The following is a 22900-nucleotide window of genomic DNA, read 5'->3' as shown; positions in this document are numbered from 1 at the left end:
GAGAAACTATGTAGGATGACTTATTCACATGTATTCAGATTTTCATTTCTTACTCTTATCTCTATATTTGCCTCAGATTATAATGAAATTATTGCTTTGATATGCATAAATTGCTGGCTCTTATTGCCATCACCTCCTCCCTTTTGGGTGGATTGTCCATAAGTGATGCTACACTGATAACACAGCACTATATGATGATAACGCTAAACTGTGATTTAGAGTCGGTCATGACCTTTATGTTGTACATGGTCCTTTTAATTCCACCCCTTTCACCTTATGTCTTCCCCATGCTCTTGGATGTCATTATGGGAAATATTTGATTTGAGTGCCACAAGAGCAGCTGTGTAGCACCATCAATATATCATGCAGATCTAATAGATCACCAGTTTGACTGTATTCTGAATTTACGCTGATTAGTATTCATTTGCCGAGAGTCAACTATATCGCCACTCTCCTGAATCCCAGGTGCATGTGGCAGATGCAAAGCTCCGCAAGTCTGGCCGCGGCAGCACCAGCGGAGGACAGAAGCAGCAGGAGCCTGCCAAGAAGGCGTCATCCCTCACTGACCCCCTGAGCAGTGCCCTGGAAGGCTCCGATCCCCTCTCCATGTTCGCTGCTGCCGCAGCGGCCAAGCCCAAGGCAGACCCTCTGTCAGACCCGCTGTCATCCTCACTTGGCTCTTCTACCAAGGATTCGGTGTGTGGCAGTCCACTCTTTTTTTTCAAAAACTTTGGCAGCATAAATGTTGTATATTCATACTTTGAAGTCATATGAAATGGAAATCTTGATTCTAGAATCTCTACTTTTCCCTCAGAAGTTACATGCTCTCCATTCTACTTCATTCTAATTTTGCTCCTTGAGCACAGTAGTCATGTAATATTGGTGCATTATAAGTACCCTGTATTATTATCATTAAATTCAATTTCCGTAAAATTGTTGGATAACAGTCAAGCGTAGTGTACACAAGGAATATATTGGTAGCATCAATATTCAAACAGTATGAACAATAATGAAGATACTCATACATTGGACAATTAATGAGTGACAGGTGGAAAAAAGAAGTAAATAAAAAGTTGAATTAAAAAACAAAAACGCTATTCTGTAATCACAAGTAAAGGCTTGTTCCCAGTGGATGTCATCCTATCAACAAGACTTGAATGTACAATATGTAATAACTGTTCATGGGATTGTAGTTCTGGTCAAATTACGTATTTCATATTTCCATTTCTCAATGATGAGATTACAAAATTATTGACAACAAAACAAGAATACAAAATATATATACAATCATGTCTTTTGATTATAGACGAAAAAGAAAAGAAAATATACTTGACACAAATGTACATGGTCATATCGTGTGAAAATGTCACTAGTATGTATAAGAAATATGATGAGGCCTACATAAAAGCTTTAAAGCTTGTAAAACTGTAGGTTCCCGAGTTCATAGGCATATAATTTTACATGGAGAACGGATATGTTTGTCTTGACCAACTAAAATTACACCAGTACAAAAAATCAATGAGTAATAAACTAATGAACCACATAGATATCGCACAAACCAGACTGCATACAAATCTCGCAGTGTTTGAAAAACAAAAATGCTATATTATTAAAAGATGTATCGGTACCATGAAATAACTTGAATAACTTGGTGCTGCGGGCAAGGACAAAAGACTGGGAGCATAAAAAGGTTGCTGAAAGCTTGGTAGTGTGTATCCACTAAGTAATAGCTGTTTTAATTTGCGTTTGAAGGTGAATAAAGATAAGGAAGAAGTGATATCTGGAGGGAGATCATTCCAATATCTGGCTCCAGTAAATATAATTGTTTTCTTTGCAAAAATAGTGCGAGTACGGGGAAGGTGATAGGCGTCACTCTGGCGAGTGGGATAACAGTGGCTAGAGCGATTTCTTTTGAACATGTGGATAAAAACAGATGGTAATTCATTAGTTGCTAGTTTATACATGAAAATTCCGAGATTGTAATAAAATAGGTCTGAAATTTTCAGAATTCTGTTTTGATGGAAAAAACAATTGGTATGAGCAAAATATCCGGCGTGGTTTATGATTCTTATTGCACGCTTTTAAATACAGAGAAGGGAATCTAGTAATGAGTAAATTGCATTTCCCCACGCCACGTATTCACTGATGCTCCGTAATGGCTTTTCTCTACAGGCACAATCAACTTCCAAATCAGCATCACAGGATCTTGATGACTCCTTTGAGCCATGGTCCAGCAAGAAGGCGGGAATCCTTGGAAAATACACCACGTCAGAAAAGCTCTCAATCACAACAGTGAGCACTGCACTTCTTATCTTTGCCCATACTGCTTGTGAATAGTTGTTGTAAAGTATTTTTAATTGGTAGCAGTGAGGTTTTTGTTTTGTTTTGTTTTGTTTCGTTTTGTTTTTGCAAAGTGAAGTAGAAGAATAAGTGTACCATATATTTCTTTTCTTTTACACATTTACTATTGCACACTATATGTTGATAGCATTCTTATGTCGTCTAACTCTGGATTGAAAGAAAGTACTTGAGCTTCAAGAGGGTCTTACAGGTGGAAATTCTTATTATGTTGTCAGTATATCAACATCAGGGTGTTGACAGAGAGAATGCAATCTTCCTTGGAAATACGTACTGAGAAGAAGAAAAAAAAGACACTTAGCAGGACAAGTTTTCTTTCCCGTGTGACGATATTCTTCTGTCATAGGAATGTGGCAGTGTGACAGGAGTCTTGGATTTCTGTGAAAATATAATCTCTTGTGCAAATTCCAAAATTTTACTGGGATACATTTAAATGACAGCATGTTTCACAGTTATATAAAATTTGCTGTAATCTGTATATTTTGTTTCTTTCTTTATTCATTTCTTACCAGAGCTTCTTGTCGCCAGCAGATAGAGAGAAAGGTAAGTACAATGTATATATTTTTCTGTAGTGCAGTATGTATGATTCCTGCTTATTGTATCTGTTTTAAATTTATCAGTTTTAATGCTCTTATGTGCAGATGTAGTATACAACGTGTTGCAGCAAGAGCTGCCCATCCTTCGAAAGTATACTAGCATTTTGCTTGAAGTACGACCTTTTATTCACAGGACCAAAAGATTTGTAGGTTTATATGTATATGTTTCTTTGCTCATTTTGTTTTTCCCAGTGGCTGTGAAGACCCAGGTAGCCCAGGGAAGTGTGTCAGACAAGATGAAAAACAGACTGGAACAACTAGACGACTTTGAGGAGGTTAGTTCTTATGTCCATTGAATATGCTGCATCGGACTTGGATGAGTGAACATTAAGGTTGTTCAGTTTGATATGAAGTCATGTTGCTATTCCTGCTCATGACTTGAGTGTTTAATTACAGGTATATTAAAAGCAGGTATATGTCAATGTCTTGACGGGTTCACTTTTGCATGTTTACAGGTACATTCCCTGCTTGATACAGCCTCTTTTTCTTTTTCTTTCTTTAACTTTAACATAAGTGAAATCTTAAGCACAGTGATAGTTATACAGCGTTATTTTGGTTCCTTCTTGTTAATTTTTGAACTTGCTATGAATTGAAGTGGCAACCTGCTATTCATCATCTCCTTTGAAGTAACTCTTCTCTTTTTTTAATTCCCTCCAAATCCCTCCCCAACAACAAAGTACATTGTCACCTTAATATGACCCAGTTATTGGTGAACACCAAGCTTTATGTTGTAGATCAAAAAGTGTGAAAGACAAACACCAGGTGATAATCATCACCAGTGGAAGGGGATGCTAAACCTGCTCAAGGGATTTTGCAAAAGTTAGCGCTAAATAACGTCCCCATCCCGAGGCTGTGTGAAAGTGATAATGTGCTTGATGAGGCTGAGTAATGAGCTAACACCAGATAAAGTTACCATCATAGGACTTGGTGTGAGGGATGCTACCACACAGTACAATGATGGTGGAGTTTAACACCAGACAAAAATACCATCACAGTATTCAGTAAAAGAGATGCTACACCAGCTGTGTAATGAGCTTACACCAAACTGAGTTGCCCCCATAGGACCCAGTGGTAGACATCATAAATCTGAGAGGACAGTGTATAACAAAAGTCTGATCATGTGTTCCCATCACCAGGGCTCAGTGAAGGAGATGCTGAACCTCAGCCAGCAGGAGTACGTCTTCCGCATCGAGGAGCTCAATCAGGCCCTCATCAACGCCTGGGACCAGGATCAGAAGGTCAAGGCCCTCAAGATTGCCATCCAGGTAACAAATGCCACACCCTGTCGGTGGTCCATCACATTACAAGAGAGGTCAAATCCTGTGAAAGTCAGGAGCTTGTACCACACACATTTCCTTGGCCCTGTTGGATAAAAGTTGAGATTGAACGCAAGTCAAAATGTTAAACATAATTCCCTAAATACTCTATTCTGATTGGCTAATACTTGACTTACATTTGATTTTCTGACTTCTCTTTGATTGCATCTTTTTATGCAACAGGGCCCTGGTTGTGCATCTCTGCTAGTTGCTGGAGTGGATGTTCAAACAGCTGTATGTTGTGATGTGTGATCTTTGACTTGCATTGATTTGTTGGCTGCTCCCTCCAGCTTTCCACTATATCTTCCACCATGAAAGGTGGGAATCGTTTTCCTCTTCCCTAGAGGAAAAGCCCCCTTGATGCAGCAGATATCATTCAAAATAGTGCTGTGTCTGGGATCTGAATGAGGGGTTTTCCCATGTCTCAGTCAGACATGCTGCTGACTCTGCAACCATATCTTCTGTTGGTTAACCCATCAAGTCCTGGGGATTTTGTGTTGCCGAAATCATCTTATTCTCATCAAATTGGCACCACTGAATTTCACTTCATATCTTATGTTGGAGGAAGATTGGATGAAACTTGCACGCATTCTTATTATGTCTGCACAAATTGAAAATTAGATTGAGAGCAGCGTAAACTCGGGTCTTACAAATTGTTTTGCCAATTTAAAGATCAGCTATGAATTTAGTAGTTCAGAGACTTTGTAACATTGTATGGTGGATAGAGATGTTTTTGACTTGTGAAAAGTTATTGATTGAAAATTGGAATGCCCCATTAAGATTCAAGGAGGCACCTTATTTGGTAGTCTGCTCTCCATATGGAGTGTCTTTGTTTATGTTTCATGATTTAATCATGTTACGAGTGTGTAGCATGGTCTCTTGAGGGCATGTCACTCAGACCACTAGTGTACCTGTTTGTAACAGGCAATGCTGTTAGTTCATGTCTTTGGTGTATAGTTTTTCGCCATACATTTGATGCACATCACATGGGGTTTCTGTATGCAATTGGTCTTGAGAGCAAATGTAGTATCATTTCTACCTCTGATGCACATTTTCACATTTCGTGGTTTTTGTTTTGTTTTTTTAATTTTATAGTGCTCCAAGCTGCTGGCAGACGTCTCAGTCATCCAGTTCTACCCCAGCAAGTATGTCCTCATCACAGACATTCTGGACACTTTTGGTGAGTCAGCATGTAAATCAGCAAAGAGTTGTGATGTATGAGGGTACTGTGGTAAAGTGGATGAGACTCGGGACTCCCAAATCAGATAATACTGAATTTCAGTCCTGCCCAATGTGGAGATATTTTGATACGGTGTCTAGTTCATGCTGTCCCTCTCAACCCTGGTGTAGGAATACAATTGAGTAACTTGCAATATTTTGGAAATATTGATGGTAGGGAATGTAGCCGTGTAACTAAAATTGATTATGGTGATTGTGTAGTTGGGTTCTTTCTGTGCTTTTTTCACAAGGTATTTCTTTTCAATAATGAAATTGCTGTTCTGATCAATTCTGTATCTCAATGTAGTGCTGCATTTTATATGACCCCTTGATTCAGAGTCACAATGGGGTTTTTAGATTGTTTTTGCCTCTACTAGAGGGGACGACATACAACATTAATCAGTAAGACTCACTGGGATTTGAACCTGCGCCCGAACTCGAGCCATTTGATTTTGATGATGGCAGATAGCCTTACTGTCTGAGCCACCTCACTGCCCTCAGGAGTCTGAAGATAGAAAGCAAGTCAGATTAGATGGAAAAGGTTCACAAACATGTTTAGAATGCTGCGTATGATTGAAACAAAACAAAAACAAACCAGAAAATGATAGATCAAGGTTCTATTCTCATGTGGTTTACTCTGGTTCTCATTGCAGGACGTCTGGTCTATGACAGGATCCACAAGAAGTCCACCTACCTTCCGCCCGGGTCCAGCACTCCCCAGGTCCTCCCCACCAAGTTCTCCCCGTCCCAGGTGCCCGAGTCCGCCAAGGAGACCTGCCGGAACTGGTTCTTCAAGATAGCGTCCATCAGGGAGCTCATCCCCCGACTGTATCCTTCCTTGATGCTATCAGTCCTTAAGCTTGTGGAATGTTGTGGAAGCTAGTACTGTAAAATGAGGAATGTTCATGTGCATTTTAATTTCGCGAATTTCGCGAAAGCCAAGATTTGCGAAATTAAAATGCATGTTAAAGTTCTTGTTTTACACCATACGCATTGAATGTGAAAGGCAACTTGCGAAAATTTTGTGCCACGAAAAAGGCCGTCGGCTCCAATTCGCGAAAATTTCATGTTTTACAGTACATGTTGAATGGTGTTACACAAATCTCCTTCGATCATCACTTTTAGAGTTGATAAATTTATTGGCACAGAGAAGAAACAAACAGAGCAGCATCATGATATCTTGCTAATGTCATGCAACTTCACATGATGTAATGTATTTCAAATGATGAGAAAGACCACCATATATATGTATTTGTACTTTCTTTCACCAAAATCTCCCACGTGAGACCCTCTATAGAGCACAACATTTTCAGGAATTTTACATAATACATACGACTCATTCCTAGCACATTTGTGAACCTTCCTTTGCTTTCCAAAAGATGAGCAAAATGTAAGGGTCATGTTTACCTGTGACCTTTCCTTAATAGTAACTGACACTCAGATATGTTGAGACGGCTATTCTCAAGTGCTACAGCTTTCTGACGGAAGGGTAAGAGGCTTTCATATCATTCATTATCATGGAGCTGTTGTAGCTCAGTGGATACATACAGGGACTATCAATCATGAAGTTTCTGGTTGTAGCCCCCCTTGCAATAGTACTTTGTGCCCCCTGGGTACTGCACGTTAGCCCCAATGCATGGTCCTTCGGGGGGGAACTTGGAGTTGTCGGTCTCACGGTAACTCTCTTTTCAAGCATTTGTTGCTTCCTGTGCAGCTATGTCAAACAAATCAGAATTAGAAAGTCAAATGCAGAGATGAGAAAGAAAGGTGTCTTAGACTCAACTTTTAGGGTCATCCATATTCTCCAGAAATATTTGTCATGGCAGGCAACTACCATCCCTCATTAAAAACCCAACACCAAATTCAGCAGTTCTTGAGGTTGATAGCGTGGTACATCAAATTTAGGATCATGCAATTAATCACTTCCAGAACATCTTCAGAATCACCCATTTAAAGTTTAACATATTTTGTTTGCTCATTTTGCTTTATTGCAGTAAAATGACAATATAACTGAAATTAGTATGTTTGCATTTTTTGTACCATTTTCATATTGTGCCATAAAATGCTCTTTCAGGAGTTGGGCTGTCACTTTCACTCACACAATTTGACTTCACTGGTCTCTTCCAGAAAAAGTAGGATGTTGTGATTTCAGAATAAAAGCAGCATGAGGATTATGATGCCTACGAGCACTCTTGGTCATCGTAGTTTTATCTTCATTTCATTTACCTGAAATATTTCTTTCTGTCCAGAGAGTACTCTCAGGCTCTGCTGCGACTGACCAATCAGATCCGTGGAATCGGAGATCCTCTGGTGGCCATCTATGCCAGGTCGTATCTGTGTCGGGTACGTGCCTTCTGTCACTGCACCTTTGACGATGAAAGATAATGAGATATCAGTATTTTTTTTGTTCTATTTGTAAGTAATTTATCAGCATTTGTTAAAGTATAGCCTTTTAAATTTGTCAATCTCCTGTCTGGTAATATATCTCAGCAGGGTGTGTTTTGGTCAATGTACATTTGTTTTCCTGCCACTTTTGTAATGTTATTGGGAAAATGTTTTGGAAAGCAATCCACTTCCTGGCATACATATATCAAATGATCTGCAATGCTCATAACTGTCTAACTTCTGCTGCAAGCACACATTCATATACGTATAAGAGTGATAACCATGAAATCTCCCTCAATCCCTTACACCATGTCCATAAATCATTTAGTTGACATATAAATACAATTCTTTGTGAGTGAACAGTGCTCCATCTCACTTTGCTGAAAAAATGGAGAAATTGTACTTCTTGTCACTAGATGGTTGACTATGGTATTTTTTTTTTTCTTCAAAACAAACGTCCTACTAAGAGGAGTGGCTAATTGGCAAATTGATGGATATGGTCAAATGGTTTACTGTGTGTGCAACAGTAGATTGATCTTTTGTTCAATCTATTAAGACATGCCTTGAGACTCATACATCCACACATTCCACATTGAGTTTCATATTGGTTAATGCTTGCACTCCATCATATTTGTTTATTTGCAGTTTTGTCCAAAGAGGCTTAGACCATCGTGCGCCAGTAGCTCCTGCAGTGTGAACTTGATTCATATAGTAAGATATGCATATGTTTATCTACTGTATATCTATGGTTATTTTCTCTCACAGGTCGGCATGGCTGTGGCTCCCAATGTGAAAGAACATCTCATCAGCAATTTCTATGACTTCCTGAACACGTACTCACAGGTATTTTAACTTATGAAAATGACCCGTGTCTTGCGAGTGATTTGATAACAAAAATGTTTGTCGTTTCTTGAGAGTTACTCTCTCAAACTCAGATTTTGATTTCAATATAAATTTGTAAGTTGGTGTTTTCATGTTGTATGTTATGTTTTTGATGTTCGTGTGTATGTATGTGTTCACCGGTGGTGATCAGAGAAAGTTTTTGACATCTCACAGGTTGATACAATATGTACAGAGGAGAATGTTGGCTGTGCAAGACTTCAGAGCTCACTGTTTTCTCATTTCACACTACAGCTCCAAGGAGACACAGTGCAAAACATCCTGGCAGTGCAGCGGCTGGACATGGCTAGCTACCTCTCCCTCTACTCCCCAGCCCTGGACTGGATCCTACAGTGCATCGCACATAATGCCTCCGAGGTGAAAAACTTTTGGAAATCCAAACACAGACTCTGGCACGAATTTGTGAAGATGGCTTAAATTTAAAACTGTGGTTTACATTTAGCCCATGGATAAGCATGAAATAGGCGTACCTTTGACATGCGCGTATCAAGTCGCGTTTGCCACTGGACGTCTGTTGGGGCATGCAATCTGTCATGCGTATTTACGCAGAAGAAATTTTCAAAAACCATTGTCTAAATTTAAACTAACATTGAATTAGGACCATAGTGTTTATTCTCATGTGGGCACTTTGGTGTATGAATGAGTACATTCATTTTGAAATTACTGTTTACAAATGCATGGTTTGCGTGTTATTTGTTATCCCTTTCATCAGAACTGGACAAAGATATTAGTCCCATGTGCCACTTTTTGTGTATGGTTGCACTCATATTGTTATTACGACTTACAAGTGCATGGATGCCAAATTATTTGTTCCCCCTTCTATAGACAAATGTCACATGTACCTCTTCATGGCAAATAGTGCAGGATGAAGAGTGCATCTTTGTACTGTATGCACTCACTCCCGTCTACACTATGGATTACATTGTACTTGTGTGCACGAAACATACAAGACAGCCTGTAATCTTTGGGACATTCAAATGGTGACATGATTGTGCAAATATACCTATGCTCCACACAGTGATAGCTAAACATCTTGACATACTTGTCTTCGCACTGAAGGTCTAATTTCATACCCTTCTGAGAGAAGCATAAAATTATCTGATGTGCTGTTCAATGGACCCGGCTGAATTGGCTTGTTTGATTAAGTGGTTGTACTACCTGTTGATTACTTGTCAGACTCAAAGTTCAAGAGCAGATGAGTAAACATTTGTGCACCAGTACTCCTCCAGCTTCTAGCTGATGGCTTAACCCTGGCTTAATTAACATCCAAGAGTGAACTATTGCAGCATGCTATACATTGTACTTTTTAACTCTACAACGACTATGCCCTGATTATTTTGAAGAAATATGATAGACTTCTGTGTTAATAATCTGGCTTTTTGCTGCCTCCCCATCTACTGTCCCTTGCATTATCTATTGTCCCTTGCATTTGATGTTCATGAAGTGTCAAATGTGTAGAAGAACTGATCAATGGAGAAAATTAAATAGAAAAAAGTCTTGTAAAATCAGTTCTGAACGAAGTTTTCAGGAACAAGAGCTCATAGCTTGTTATTATCCTAGAGAACAATGTTGCTTGTCATGAAATGACATGGTTTCCATCATTCCCCCACCCCATTTTTTCTTTCTTAACCCGTTGAGGACGGTTTGATTTTGCTACAACACGCATTTCCCATAGACGCTTGCCCGAGTATACTCGGGACTCGTCCTCAACGGGTTAATTTACTATTCTGTATCCTCAACAGGCCGTTTTGACTGAAATTCTGGAGAGATGTCAGAAGCAGTGTAACAGGTTTGTTTTCAGACCGTTGTTATTTTTTATGTGTGTACATGTTGAAGATGTACAACTTTCCACTGTGCAGAAATTTGCAATATGATTATGATGAGAAGAGAGCAACATTTCTTTGTAAGCTCTGGAGTGATAAATTTGTCTCTGCTGTATATATTTTTTCATATACATTCAAGATACAAACTTCTACCTGCATCTTATTGGACTATTTTCACTCAAAGACAGTGATGCCTATTTGCTGTAGAAATTTTATTATTTTCTATTTGTTCCAGTCACAGTTGTTGGTCACAGTGATAGGTCTTGTATAAATGTGTGTCATGTTGTTTAACAGTTTTTGTTGTTGTTATATGAATTTGTACCACTCAGTTTCATTAGTTTCATGGAATTTTGTCAAAAGATATGGAATATTGCCTTTCCTGAGGTGTTGTATCTTGAATTTATGAGAAAAAAAAATACTGAAAGGAGATGAATTTATTGCTCCAATGCTTAACAAAGAAATGACAGCATTTCTATGTAGCTGTTGTAATTGAAAGGTTTATCCAGATTTACTCCATGAACACCCTTTAATTATATGATAACAAGCATAAAATGTAAGTTTGTGGAAGGAAAAGTATCACATACGATTTTATAATGGTTATTTCTTTTCTTTTCTTTTTTGCATACTAGAGATGCAGTTGCAGTGAAATGTTTGTAAATAGTTATGATGACAACACTCAATACTCTCAAAATATGGACATTGTTGCCAAGGAATGAATTGTCATTTTAACCCTCTGTGTTTACTAATTCATTCTGTTTATTGATGTCATTGTTGGCAGTGCCCTGTTGCTGAACTCCATCATGTCAGCCTTTAAGCCAGAGTTCATTGCCAGCAGAGCCGTGAAGTTCATTGAACTTATCAAGGAGAGTGAAGAGGAGGGCTTCCCAAAGGTCAGTTGAATAAAACCCAAGGTCATTGCACTCTTTCATCTAACATCCACTTCTTTCTTATCAAGAGAATCACTTTGAAAAGCTGTAAGGTGGAAATATGCAAGAAAGAGCATATTGTGCATTAGATGTGAGGTCAGTAAGTCATTATATTGGCAACATGTTTGGAGCAAGAAATTTGAATGGTAACTGAAAGCAATGTATATCATGTAATGTTGAAGATAATGAGAGACACATTCAATTTTCAGATTGATCAGTTCTTGTTGAAAATACTGTTGTACAAGCATCTTTTTTTTAGTATGACTACAGTATAACTGTAGGTTGTAATTATTGTCATAATAATCATCATCATGTTGTTTTTACAGTTACTATTGTTGTAATTCTTATCATGATGGTTGTTATGGGTAATCACCACTTCGATCATCATTATCAATTTAGTGGTATTAGGAGAGCTAAAGCAGCCTATAATTATTGTAAGCCATTTCTCGTGACATGTATCTTGAAAGTTGAAGTGGAGTATATTCACAGCAGTTTTATCCATCATTGCCCTGTGTGCATGCAGCATAACCTGTATCGGTCACTGGGCACCAACCTTATCATGGCTGACCCGCCGGAGCAGCACCGCTTGTCTGTCCTCAACGAGGTCTGGAAGGCTGTCATGAAGCTCAAGAACCCATCGGTAAGGTCAAGGACTAGAATGCAACACCTCCTACCGTTCTCCACAAATTTTCTCTGCATCTTCATGTCAATGCTAGTTAGTTTCTACAGGAGGTGTCTTATATATGCGTGTCTTTGTCCTGTGATTTTGTGCAAACCCGTCAATCAATCAGTCATTCAGTCAGTCAGCCAGCAAGTCAGTTAATCCAATCGACCGACCGATCAATCAATCAATCAATCAATCAATCAATCAGTCAGTCAGTCAGTCAGTCAGTCAATCAATCAATCAATCAATCAATCAATCAATCAATCAATCAATCAATCAATCAATCAATCAATCAATCAATCAATCAATCAATCAATCAATCAATCAGTCAGTCAGTCAGTCAGTCAGTCAGTCAGTCAGTCAGTCAGTCAGTCAGTCAGTCAGTCAGTCAGTCAGTCAGCAATTTAGCCAAAAGTCAGTCAACTAATAATCAATCAATCAATTAATCAGTCAGTCAGTCAGTCAGTAAGTCAATCAGCAATTTAGACAAAAGTCAGTCAACTAATGATCAATCAATCAATTAATCAATTAGTCAGTCAGTTAATCCGTCTGTCTGTATGTCTATCAATCTATCTATCTATCTATCGCAGGTGAACAGTGAATGCACCAATGCATTAATCACTTTTTGCAGAGTGCACTCTGATTGTTCACTTGTTGTTTGCTTGTTCAAAAATATTTGAGCCACAGACACAAGAGAAAGCATTGGTAACAGTCAGAGGACGAAATAAAAGTTGAGTTGTAAGAGAGAGATTGCGAGACTTCCTTTCTGCATTATTCTTCCAGGATTACATCAGCTGTGCTGAGGTGTGGGTGGAATATCCCTGCAAGCATTTCACAGTGAGTAATGCTTCTCGATAGTTCTAGAGTGCAGTATTCTAGTCCATAATTTTTTTTTGCCTTGCTCTCCTCATAAAAATGTTTTTTGTGTCTTTATCATAAGTAGAATGATATTTTGGTGATCATTCTACAGCAAAGTTTTTATAGATGCAGAATTGTTTTCAAGTTTGAATACTGGGTTGTACTTTTCCATCCAATTAATATTTGAGAAATTTGTCAAGGAAAAATGAAATTGCATGGCTCTTATTTTTTCATCGGAGTCAGATGAAAGAAGACTTATGTTATACCTATTTAGACAACACTTTGACAAGAAATGTCCTTTATAGATTCAAGAGTGACTATTGATCGTCCATTTGATGTATTTTGGCAGTGGATAAAGAATTGATGTATGATGTTTTTTCCTTTTTCTTGTCTACACTTGTTTGTTTGACAAGTTTCCCCAAATATTGTGCAATTATTATTATTATTATTCTTATTTTTTTTTTTTTGTGAGTCTACCAAACAATTGAAATATATGCAAAATCTGAAGCCTTTAAAGAAACTGATTCCTGGATAGTACAACCAAATGTCAGTTGAGATTTTAATGGATTTTGTGAGGGGTTTTCTAAATGATACAACCAAACATCAGTGGAGGTTTTAATAAATTTTTGAGTGGTTTTCAAATGTGACAGCTGGAAAGATTAATGATGAAACATTTTGTGTCTGTTCACAGAAAAAAGAGGTCAACACCATCCTTGGAGATATCATCAAACACATGACACCAGACAGAGCCTTTGAGCAACACTACCCACAGGTATGGTGGCCTTTAAAAGCTCATGATGACATTAAGAAAGCCTTTCATTTTCTTCACGTGGGCAAAGATGTGTCAAAAGTTACTGTACTATAGAGCATTGCAGATAGTCTGTGTTTTTATGCCTCCGCCACGGAGTGTCGCCGGAGGCATTATGTTTTCGGGTTGTCCGTCCGTCCGTCCTTCCGACCGTAATCAATTTTGTGGACAGCGTATCTAAAAACTGTTATCTTAATGAAACTTGGCATGTATATGTATGAGTGGGCGAAGTTGTGCCTATCAACTTTTGTGCGCACATGCTCAAGGTCAAAGGTCAAAAGTCAAGGTCAAATGCTCAAAATTTCACTATTTCCCCTATATCTATGCAATACCTAGAGGTATTTTCTTGAAACTTGGTGTATACATGAACTACCAAATAAAGATTCCCCAGAGAGAGCTTTGGGTCATAAGGTCAACGGTCAAGTGAAAATGTTAAAATTTCACTTTTTTCTCCATATCTCACAAATATTTTGAAAGGTATCTTCATGGAACTTAGTATCATATGCATGTATTGACTGGCAGTGATCACGTAAGGGATTTAGGAGTCATGGGTTAAAGGTCAAGGTCAACTCATCAAAATGTCATTACATGTATTTCTCTCTTATCTATGCAATGCCTGCAGGATTTTTTGTTGAAACTTAGTGTATGCATGTATTACTCAATACAGATTCTCTTGGAAGTTCCTTGCCCAAAGGTCAAAGGTCAAGTGACAGTGCTAAATTTCACTTCTTTTTTAAACTTATAAAAGGGTCAAAAGTTGGGTACAAATCCTCAAATCCCCAAATACCTGCACTCTTAGACAGTGTAGCCATTCATCCAAATAAACCTAGTTCAAGGAAAGTGAACACTCAATGCATTTGTGACAAACCTGTCATTTTTAATATTTTGCCAGTTACGTGAACTGTCATTACACATTGTCAAGACATTGTGCTATAGACATATTCGGAGAACTATGCATTATGGCGGAGGCATACCAGTCGCCATAGCGACATTTCTAGTTAACCACTGCTACTTGAATAATATGGCATATGATTTTAATGTTTTTTGCATGGTGTTAAGTGTACTCGGTAGTTCATCTCAAACACTGTTTTCAAATTCAACAGAATATTTTGTATAGAAATGGTATTTGATGGCAAAAAAAGGAACTTATGTCATATTTCATGTTTAACTATCCAAATGTCATCACTTAGAATTAAAGTAAATCACGAACTTTATCTTGTCTTCTGTAGGCTAAACTGTACAACTCAGAAGTAGAACCCAGGAGATACTGATGACATTGTGAACATCAGATCTATGAAAGAAATGTGTGTTATAGGACTCCTTGCATGAAATGACAAATTATTTTCTTTGTACTGCCCCAAAAGGCGTGCCCTTGCATTTCATTTGCCAGACAGTGAGTTTTAGTAGCCCTGAGAGCAAATGAGTGTAGCGCCCTGCTGCTCCAGTTGGCAGACATGGAATGTTATGTAGCATATCATGTGACCCATCATGTGACCTGCTGCTTTTCTTCCTCTATCTAGCCTTCTACAATTGTATTTGTCTATCTTTTTGTCTCTGTCTATGTATTTACATATCTATCCATCTATTTATCTATCTTTTATCTTCTTTTCTATTCATCTGTTTTTATCTATCTATATATAACCTTATCTGCGAATCTATCTCTGTCTATCCATCTGTATCTATCTATACTCTGTGTCTATCTATCTATTTTATTTATTCTTCTTTTTAATTATCTGTTCATCCATCTATCTCCCTACAGCTGCAGTCTGTGATGTCCAAGGTTCTTGCTCATATGCACAACTTTGCTGTCCTATTCGTAATGGTGAGTAGCAGAATGCATATCATGACTCTTTTTACTTTCTGAGGATTCCACTCTTTAATCTCCCTTCACTTTGCATTCATTAAGGATCATGTATTTAGATTTGATTGCAGTCTCTCTCATTTCATGATAAATTAATATGTATCAGATAAACAACAACAATAAATGTTGGAGTTCCCACATGAAAACATTTGATTTATGTTATGTTTATGCCTTGGTGGACAAGATCGGAAAACACTTCAAAGTACAGCTACTTTATATTATGACTGGTTATATATATTTTGTTCCTCAGAGGTTGTTCCTTATTCTTGTACTTTATGCCACAGTGTTAGAGCTACAGTGTGATTGAGGAAGAGGTATATTTTCTATTCGATTCAAGGTCAGGGCCTGCACCCTTTGACTAATATTATTCAAACTGTTTATTTTATCATCTTTTTTCTTTCTTGGCAGGATAAATTTCTGCCATTTGTGGACATGTTCCAGAGAGACGCTGTGAAGGTAGAAATCTGCAAGACAATAATGGAAGCATTCTGCAGGTGAGACAGTCTTGCTAGTAGCTACATCATTTCTTGAAAAGTATTTCACATATGATTTTTTTTTTTTAATAGAATTAGATTTGACCTTTTTTTGTAAAATAAAATCAGATTTGATTTTTTTTTTTCAAATCATTTTGCAGATCAAATATGCAATAATGCTGAACAGTCTTGATGGGGTAGGAGTTTGCAAGATCTATGGGGTCTTTGAAACAGACACATTGTCTCAAAATCATCATATTCAATGATTTTCAAAATTAAAAGTGATTTGTTTATGAACATCAAAAAGACCTCAAAATGTGGACAGTGACTGCATGTTATTAGAGTAAATTGTGTCTGAAGTTTTTGGTTGCTGCTGAAAGCACATCAATCATAAATCATGAATTTGATTTCCATGAAGAGTAAGGATATATCCAGATATGACAGTTTGATTTATGTGAAAGTAGTAAAACTGAGCAACTGTAAGACAACTGATGAAAATAATATGTTATAGCATATCTTCACCCCTCTGCTTTAACTCTGACTGACCGTCTTTTGCTGTTTTGAGCCATGAAAATGCTTGGGGGGGGGGGGGGGAGGACCCCAGAGATCCCCATGGAGTGTTTAAAATGCAATGTCCACTGAACTTGAAAATTTTCACGCTGATATATCTTCATGTGCCGAACCTGACAATATAATAATAAAAAAAAAAATTAAATATGCATATTTTTGAATCATTTGCACATTTATAATTCATTATGGGGGACCTACCAGCCCCCTTACCCCATTCTCCCCATGCAGTTAGGGTTAATAATCTCTTGCTTTCATTCAATAACCCTTGTCCCCATTGGACTGTATAACATAGCAATGTCAGAATGTGGGAGCCTTGGTATTTGTTCCAAGTTCATCAAGTCACTTTTGCCAACCAGGGATGGTGTTAGAGCAGCTGCCGGGAATGCAGGTAGATGACAGGTCCTAGCCCCACTCTGGTTCCATGTTTCCTACGTGTTTGTTAAAGGGAAGGTAAACCCAAAGAGCAATGTGGATTGAGTGAAAGCAGCAACATTAGTAGAACACATCAGTGAAAGTTTGAGAAAAATCGGACAGTCGATGCAAAAGTTATGAATTTTTAAAGTTTTGGTGTTGGAACCGCTGGATGAGGAGACTACTAGAGGATATGACGTATGAGTGGACAACAATACAAAGAAAATATAAAGGATATTCAACAAAAATTCACTTTTCTAGAATTATGAAAGAGCAGTGGACCAACCGCTTTCAGAAAGCAGGGGGAATAATTGCTACCCTTAACATATGTCAATATCAAGTTGATGGAATTTGTAATTTTCATAAAAAATGGATTTTTGTAGTATTTTCTTTATATTTTCTTGATATTGTAGTCCACTCATACGTCATAACCTCTAGTAGTCTCCTCATCCAGCGGTTCCAACACCAAAACTTTAAAAATTCATAACTTTTGCATCGATTGTCCGATTTTCTTCAAACTTTCACTGATGTGTTCTACTAATGTTGCTGCCTTCACTCAATCCACATTGTTCTTGGGGTTTATCTTCCCTTTAAAGTGATATGGATCAGCAGTTGCGATCTCACAAATACATTTGTACAAAGGGAAACAACCTAAGGAAATCTGTGATAGCCTAGCTAATACTTTAATGTTACTTTGTTTTCTTTTCATAATAGATACCAAGAGGAAGAGACCAAGGACCCAGTCATCGTCAACGCCGTCATGTTCATCTGTAAAACTATGCATGACTCCATCAAGTGAGTGAGAAATCTTGTGTCATGTACGGGCAGGTTATTTCTATTAACAGAAGTACATTATGTATACTTTGGTGTAAACAAAGTGCATATGTGCAAACTGAAAAAAAAAAATAGATTTCAGAGATAAGGACTGTATTCTGATGGTACTAGCATATGACTAGGTAACAGTTTCCTTTGTGTTTGTCTCAAGTTTTCTCTGTAAAAAAGCAATACTTAACTGAAGTTACTTTTGTTCCCTCCCCCCCCCCCAAAAAAAAAAATAAAAAAAAAAATAATAAATAAATACATGATACTAACAATTCTGCATCTTAAATTGTCTGTAAACAGCGCCCTCTCTCTGAATGATGAAAGAAGGGACATTGGCAATCTCATCTCTGGGTTCATCAGGAAGGTAAGTTTTTTTTTTTTTTTCAAGCCCACAATAGCTAGTCTGCAATCATAAATCTGCATATTAACTGGAGTGACTGTACCATCAATCCTGTCAATAGCGGCCACCCAAGAGAGACAAAACAAGTGACTATTACAGACAGGTGACCACTAAGGCAGCATAAACTATCTTATATTGAAGGGTCTGGATTTGTAGATACCTGTTTGTGTACTGCTTGTAGGAAGAAAGAGGTTTATCTATCTAATCACCTTTAGGAACATATATGAAAGGCCGTAGAAATATTTGTAATAGAATCTGCATTAGGGTAACTTTCTTCCACAGGTAAAAGATGTCTCTCTGATACCCTTTCTGGGTGGTTTGTACTTTTCATATATGCACATTGAGATATCACTATTGAGGACAAGAGAAAAAAAAAAAAAATTAATGTGACAAATTGATATCTTTTAGTGATCAATTGCTGCACTTGCCATGCACCATAAAGGGAGATTTCCCAACAAGAATGCAAATGAAAGTAAGTCACTGAACAATTTGTTTATGAGTTTCAAAACTACAGCATTACTTGTGTGAGTTGTGTGTTTAGCTGCTTATGGAAATTGTGACAAATCATTAAGAACCTACACACATGCTCTAAATAGTTTTTGTCTGTCTGTATGTGTGTGTATGTGTGTGTGTGTCTGTGCTTGTGTGTGGAGTGACAGTCGATATCCAGTCTTCTGTAACATTTACTTGCCCCATGCACAGATCAACTATGGCAGAGACTTTGAGCAGCAGCTGAACTTCTACGTGGAATCCAGGGCCAACTTCAGCAACCTTGACTCAGTGCTGGTGACACTGGTGCAGGTGAGGCTTAAAATGTGGATGCGAACACCACTCGCCCAGTCCTCGTGATTTTGCCCCCATTCATACTGGTGTGTATGAAAGTTGGCCTCTTGCAAATTGGGCTTGGGCTAGGCCTGGCATGGACTTATGATGCAGTCATTGCTGAGAGAAGAGTAGGGACCAGGCTTTCGTGAGTACATTGTAGTATCAAGCCATGCAGACAAGGCTCAACAGTTTAAACATTGTTTTGGTTTTTTCTCTCTCCGACAAACCTTTGTGGTAGTCCCATTAATTGCATGAGTCAAGGTCCCCCCCCCCCTCTCCCCCACTCCTTTAATTTCTTAGGATCAAACTTAGCTATGTTTCAGTTCTCACCTGCTCTTAGGCAAAGTGATTTTGTGGAGTTCATGCCAATGGTACTTTAGACTACTAGAATGTGTTAAAGTTTGCTTTGTGTCCTATTCACAAATGCATACAAAGTAAGTTGTGGGGTCTGCCTGTCATTGTAACTCTGCCTTGTACAACAGCAATTTTCCTGTCTTTAGCAGGTTATTTTGCTTCACCTGCTTCATCAACAATATACATCTTGTGCTAATTGTATTAAGTGGCATCTTATCAACTTTAATGATAACTCCAATCCATAGTTTACAACTGTACACTCCTTTTTTACATGAGCTGCAGTTGGAGAAGTTTGCATCATGTCAAATCAGACAAATGCAGTGACTTGTACAGAGATTCAATAGAACAAAAGAGAATGTGGAGGTCTGTATATATGTTGTTGTTTTTTTGTGGTACACCTTGCAATCCTTCTCTCTCTCTCTCTCTCTCTCTGCTAATTCTCAGAGTGTGAATCGACTGGCAGCTGAGACGTGTGCTGTCATGAAGGGGAACCATTCCAGAAAGACATCGGCATTTGTGAGGGTAGGTCGTTGTGAGCTGGAAGTCTTTTGAGTTCAGGTCTCATGTTTTTATATCAAAGGTATTTTGACTTTGTTCGTTTAGAAATATCTCTCTCATATCATAAACTTTTCCCATATGATTTAAACAAGAGCTAATGAGGCATCGTGTGCTTTGATAGTCAATGAGTTGCTTAAGAATAGCAGAAATCCATTTTTATATTTCCCTTTTTACTCATTTGTGAAGCCTTTTCTTTATGTCTACTTTTTGCCAGGGCTCTAGGTCAAGTATGAGAAATGACAGATGATACATATAGCTAATACTTACTGTGTGTGGACATGAAAACTGCAATATGTGTAAACAAGAATATTATAATGCCTCACATTGATGTTTCTGCCTCTTCTCCCTCCCCCTATAATACATAAAAAGGCCTGTGCAGCCTATGCCTTCATCACTATTCCCTCCATTGTGGGAATCTTCCATCGCCTCAACCTCTACCTGGCATCGGGGCAGGTGGCCGTCCTGAATCAAGCCCTCACTCAAGGTTTGCCTCCTCTTGATTCTCTGGAATCATTTTCTATGTGTACTAAGCATCAATACTCCTTAGGCTGCTTGATACTCCTGTGGCCTATCCATTCCTTAGGTTGGGCCATGTCCCTTTAGGATAATCTGTACTTCTTAAGCTGAGTCATACTCCTTTTAATAGGCTGATTTATATTCTTTGGGCTGATCCATACTTTGTAGGCTGATCCATACTCCTTAGGCTGATTTCCTGGAATCACTGTGGTACACACCAAGCATCCATAAGAATTGCTATGTCACATTTATGGCTAAGAATGTTTTTTATCCCAAGGACCTACCAAGAAGTATTCATTTAAGATAGTCATATGGAATATATTCCAGTGTGCTGGAGTCTAGCTTGCACACATTACATATTTCTGCTACAAATCAGCCTTGGGTGAGATCTCTAGTCATCAAGGACAACCTGTGATCTGAAGTTATGCATAAAATTTGACTTGGAAGTAAACTGGTCAACTGACGATCTGACCAGTGGGAACGCATTGCTTCTAGCTGTACTACCCTGTTATGAATATTTCTGGCATTTGTCAAGATAATTGTATATATACATGTATCTAGTGGAAGGATGGTGATTTAAGTGCCTGTGCTGGCCTTTGTTAGATCTGCAAAGCTTTGTGCAAGTCTCTAAGCTGCTGTAACTATCCTTTCAGAGAAAGAATAAATGAATAAGGAAATAAACCAACAACACGAGCATGAAATAGGCAAAGAAGGAAAAAGGCACTATCACCTTCCCAGTCCTATCTAAAGCTTGGTGTTTACTTCAATGTATACCACCACTGTTGTCATATCTTGTGACACATTTACTGCCCTTCATCCATGGGTGTGACACTAACATTTGCCGCATCATTTCACACCCTAACCGGTCTCTTTCTTGTTGCCATGGCTGCAGGTGATGCCTTCTTCAAAGCTGCCATCAGCCTGATACCCAGTGTGCCACGCCAGATCGAGGTGGACCGCAAAATGCGCTCCTCGGAGCCCCTCCTCCTCAACTACATCAACAACTTCCTCTCCACCCTGCTGTCTGTCCCGGTGAGTGTTTAGGGGTGAAGTCTGGTTTCCTCTCATGAATATTCAGGAAGTGTCTGCTTTCTTCATGAATATTCAGGATGTCTGGTTTCCTCTCATGAATATAAATGCACAGTTTTATGTTCAAGATAAAGCATATTTGTTTCTTCCCACTAGATTGAAAACAGTGCCCTCTTGAACAATAGCAAGGCATTTTTAAAGGCATTGAAAATGCAGAAAAATATGTGAGTTGTATATTCCGAAATTTTCATTTTGGGTTTGAAAGTGTTAGTATGGGTGAAATTGTGATTCCTTTCTTTTGTTGACATTATATATTTGGTAAAATAAATAGTTTAGTTAAGGCAAATGTTTCTGCAAGTCCAGACAGCAGGAATGCATTCTGAGCTCGATTGCCCCCCCCTTTTTTTTTACCCCTTTGAATATCACCAGTGCTCAAATGGCAGCCAACCCATCAGTGGGAAACTGTAATCAATAAATCTTTTCCCTGTCCCGCCCTTTTATTGAACCCTAGGATAACCCAGAGCAGGGCTGCCTGTACCTGTTGCGAGGCCTCCTCAACGTACTGCAGGACTACACGTGGGATACCCACAGCGACGCCAAGATCGCCATCTACATGAATGTGCTCCGTCTCCTGTCTGCACAGAGCCAGGAACACTTCCTCTACCACATCAAGAACGGTCAGTTTGCTCTCAAGGGGTAGAGTACCGTATGTGCTGGAGGGGTGGGTGTAGGGGAAGAGGCAGGAGTTGATATCTTCTTAAAGGGAAAGGGATTGTATAGTATTGGTGGAGATGAGGATTTGGCTTTTAACTTCATGTGAGATACCAAGAAACCACTTATGAAATAATACAGTGCATACCATTCTAAGAGGAATTTGAAGTTTATTAGATGAAAATCGATTTTGAAATGGCTGAGACATCCCCCCAAAAAAGTAAAACAAAGTGATCTTAATAAAATATGGTTCCCACCTTTTATTACGATTGCTCTATTTTGGATACAGGTATCTCAGCCATTTCAAGGCCAATTTTCATTAAATAAACTTGTGCCTCTTGGAATTACATGCTCTTTGATATTTCACAAGAGGTTTTTCATTGTCTCACCAAAAGATATTAGAAACTTGAAGTTAGATCTCAACCGAAAATATACTATCCCTTTAAGGGACTACAACTCTCCTGCTTTGAGGCTATTTTCTCAAAATCTCCCGCTCGGTCACTTGAGTTTAAATTTCT

At 38.4% G+C, this 22900-nt stretch overlaps 1 protein-coding gene across 1 annotated transcript in view; it reads left to right on the top strand.

The window, feature by feature from the left end:
- Positions 1 to 22900, top strand: part of LOC140232028 (VPS35 endosomal protein-sorting factor-like) — a 31244-nt gene that overhangs the window by 2963 nt on the left and 5381 nt on the right. Inside the window, exons 3-27 of the mRNA XM_072312179.1 lie at positions 466 to 696; positions 2173 to 2292; positions 2871 to 2901; positions 3147 to 3229; positions 4091 to 4219; positions 5366 to 5450; positions 6142 to 6316; positions 6930 to 6977; positions 7738 to 7831; positions 8639 to 8716; positions 9008 to 9130; positions 10516 to 10562; positions 11375 to 11486; positions 12046 to 12162; positions 12970 to 13023; positions 13736 to 13816; positions 15612 to 15674; positions 16122 to 16207; positions 17882 to 17962; positions 18290 to 18353; positions 19092 to 19190; positions 20013 to 20090; positions 20496 to 20610; positions 21535 to 21674; positions 22183 to 22348. Of these exons, the coding sequence (XP_072168280.1) occupies positions 466 to 696; positions 2173 to 2292; positions 2871 to 2901; positions 3147 to 3229; positions 4091 to 4219; positions 5366 to 5450; positions 6142 to 6316; positions 6930 to 6977; positions 7738 to 7831; positions 8639 to 8716; positions 9008 to 9130; positions 10516 to 10562; positions 11375 to 11486; positions 12046 to 12162; positions 12970 to 13023; positions 13736 to 13816; positions 15612 to 15674; positions 16122 to 16207; positions 17882 to 17962; positions 18290 to 18353; positions 19092 to 19190; positions 20013 to 20090; positions 20496 to 20610; positions 21535 to 21674; positions 22183 to 22348 (2500 nt within the window). The remainder of the gene's footprint in view (positions 1 to 465; positions 697 to 2172; positions 2293 to 2870; positions 2902 to 3146; positions 3230 to 4090; positions 4220 to 5365; positions 5451 to 6141; positions 6317 to 6929; positions 6978 to 7737; positions 7832 to 8638; positions 8717 to 9007; positions 9131 to 10515; positions 10563 to 11374; positions 11487 to 12045; positions 12163 to 12969; positions 13024 to 13735; positions 13817 to 15611; positions 15675 to 16121; positions 16208 to 17881; positions 17963 to 18289; positions 18354 to 19091; positions 19191 to 20012; positions 20091 to 20495; positions 20611 to 21534; positions 21675 to 22182; positions 22349 to 22900) is intronic.

Source organism: Diadema setosum, chromosome 8 (genome assembly GCF_964275005.1).
Source record: "Diadema setosum chromosome 8, eeDiaSeto1, whole genome shotgun sequence".
Lineage (NCBI taxonomy): Eukaryota > Metazoa > Echinodermata > Echinoidea > Diadematoida > Diadematidae > Diadema > Diadema setosum.
The sequence above is the reverse complement of the archived record's forward strand: the minus strand, read 5'-3'. Positions and strand labels throughout refer to the sequence as shown.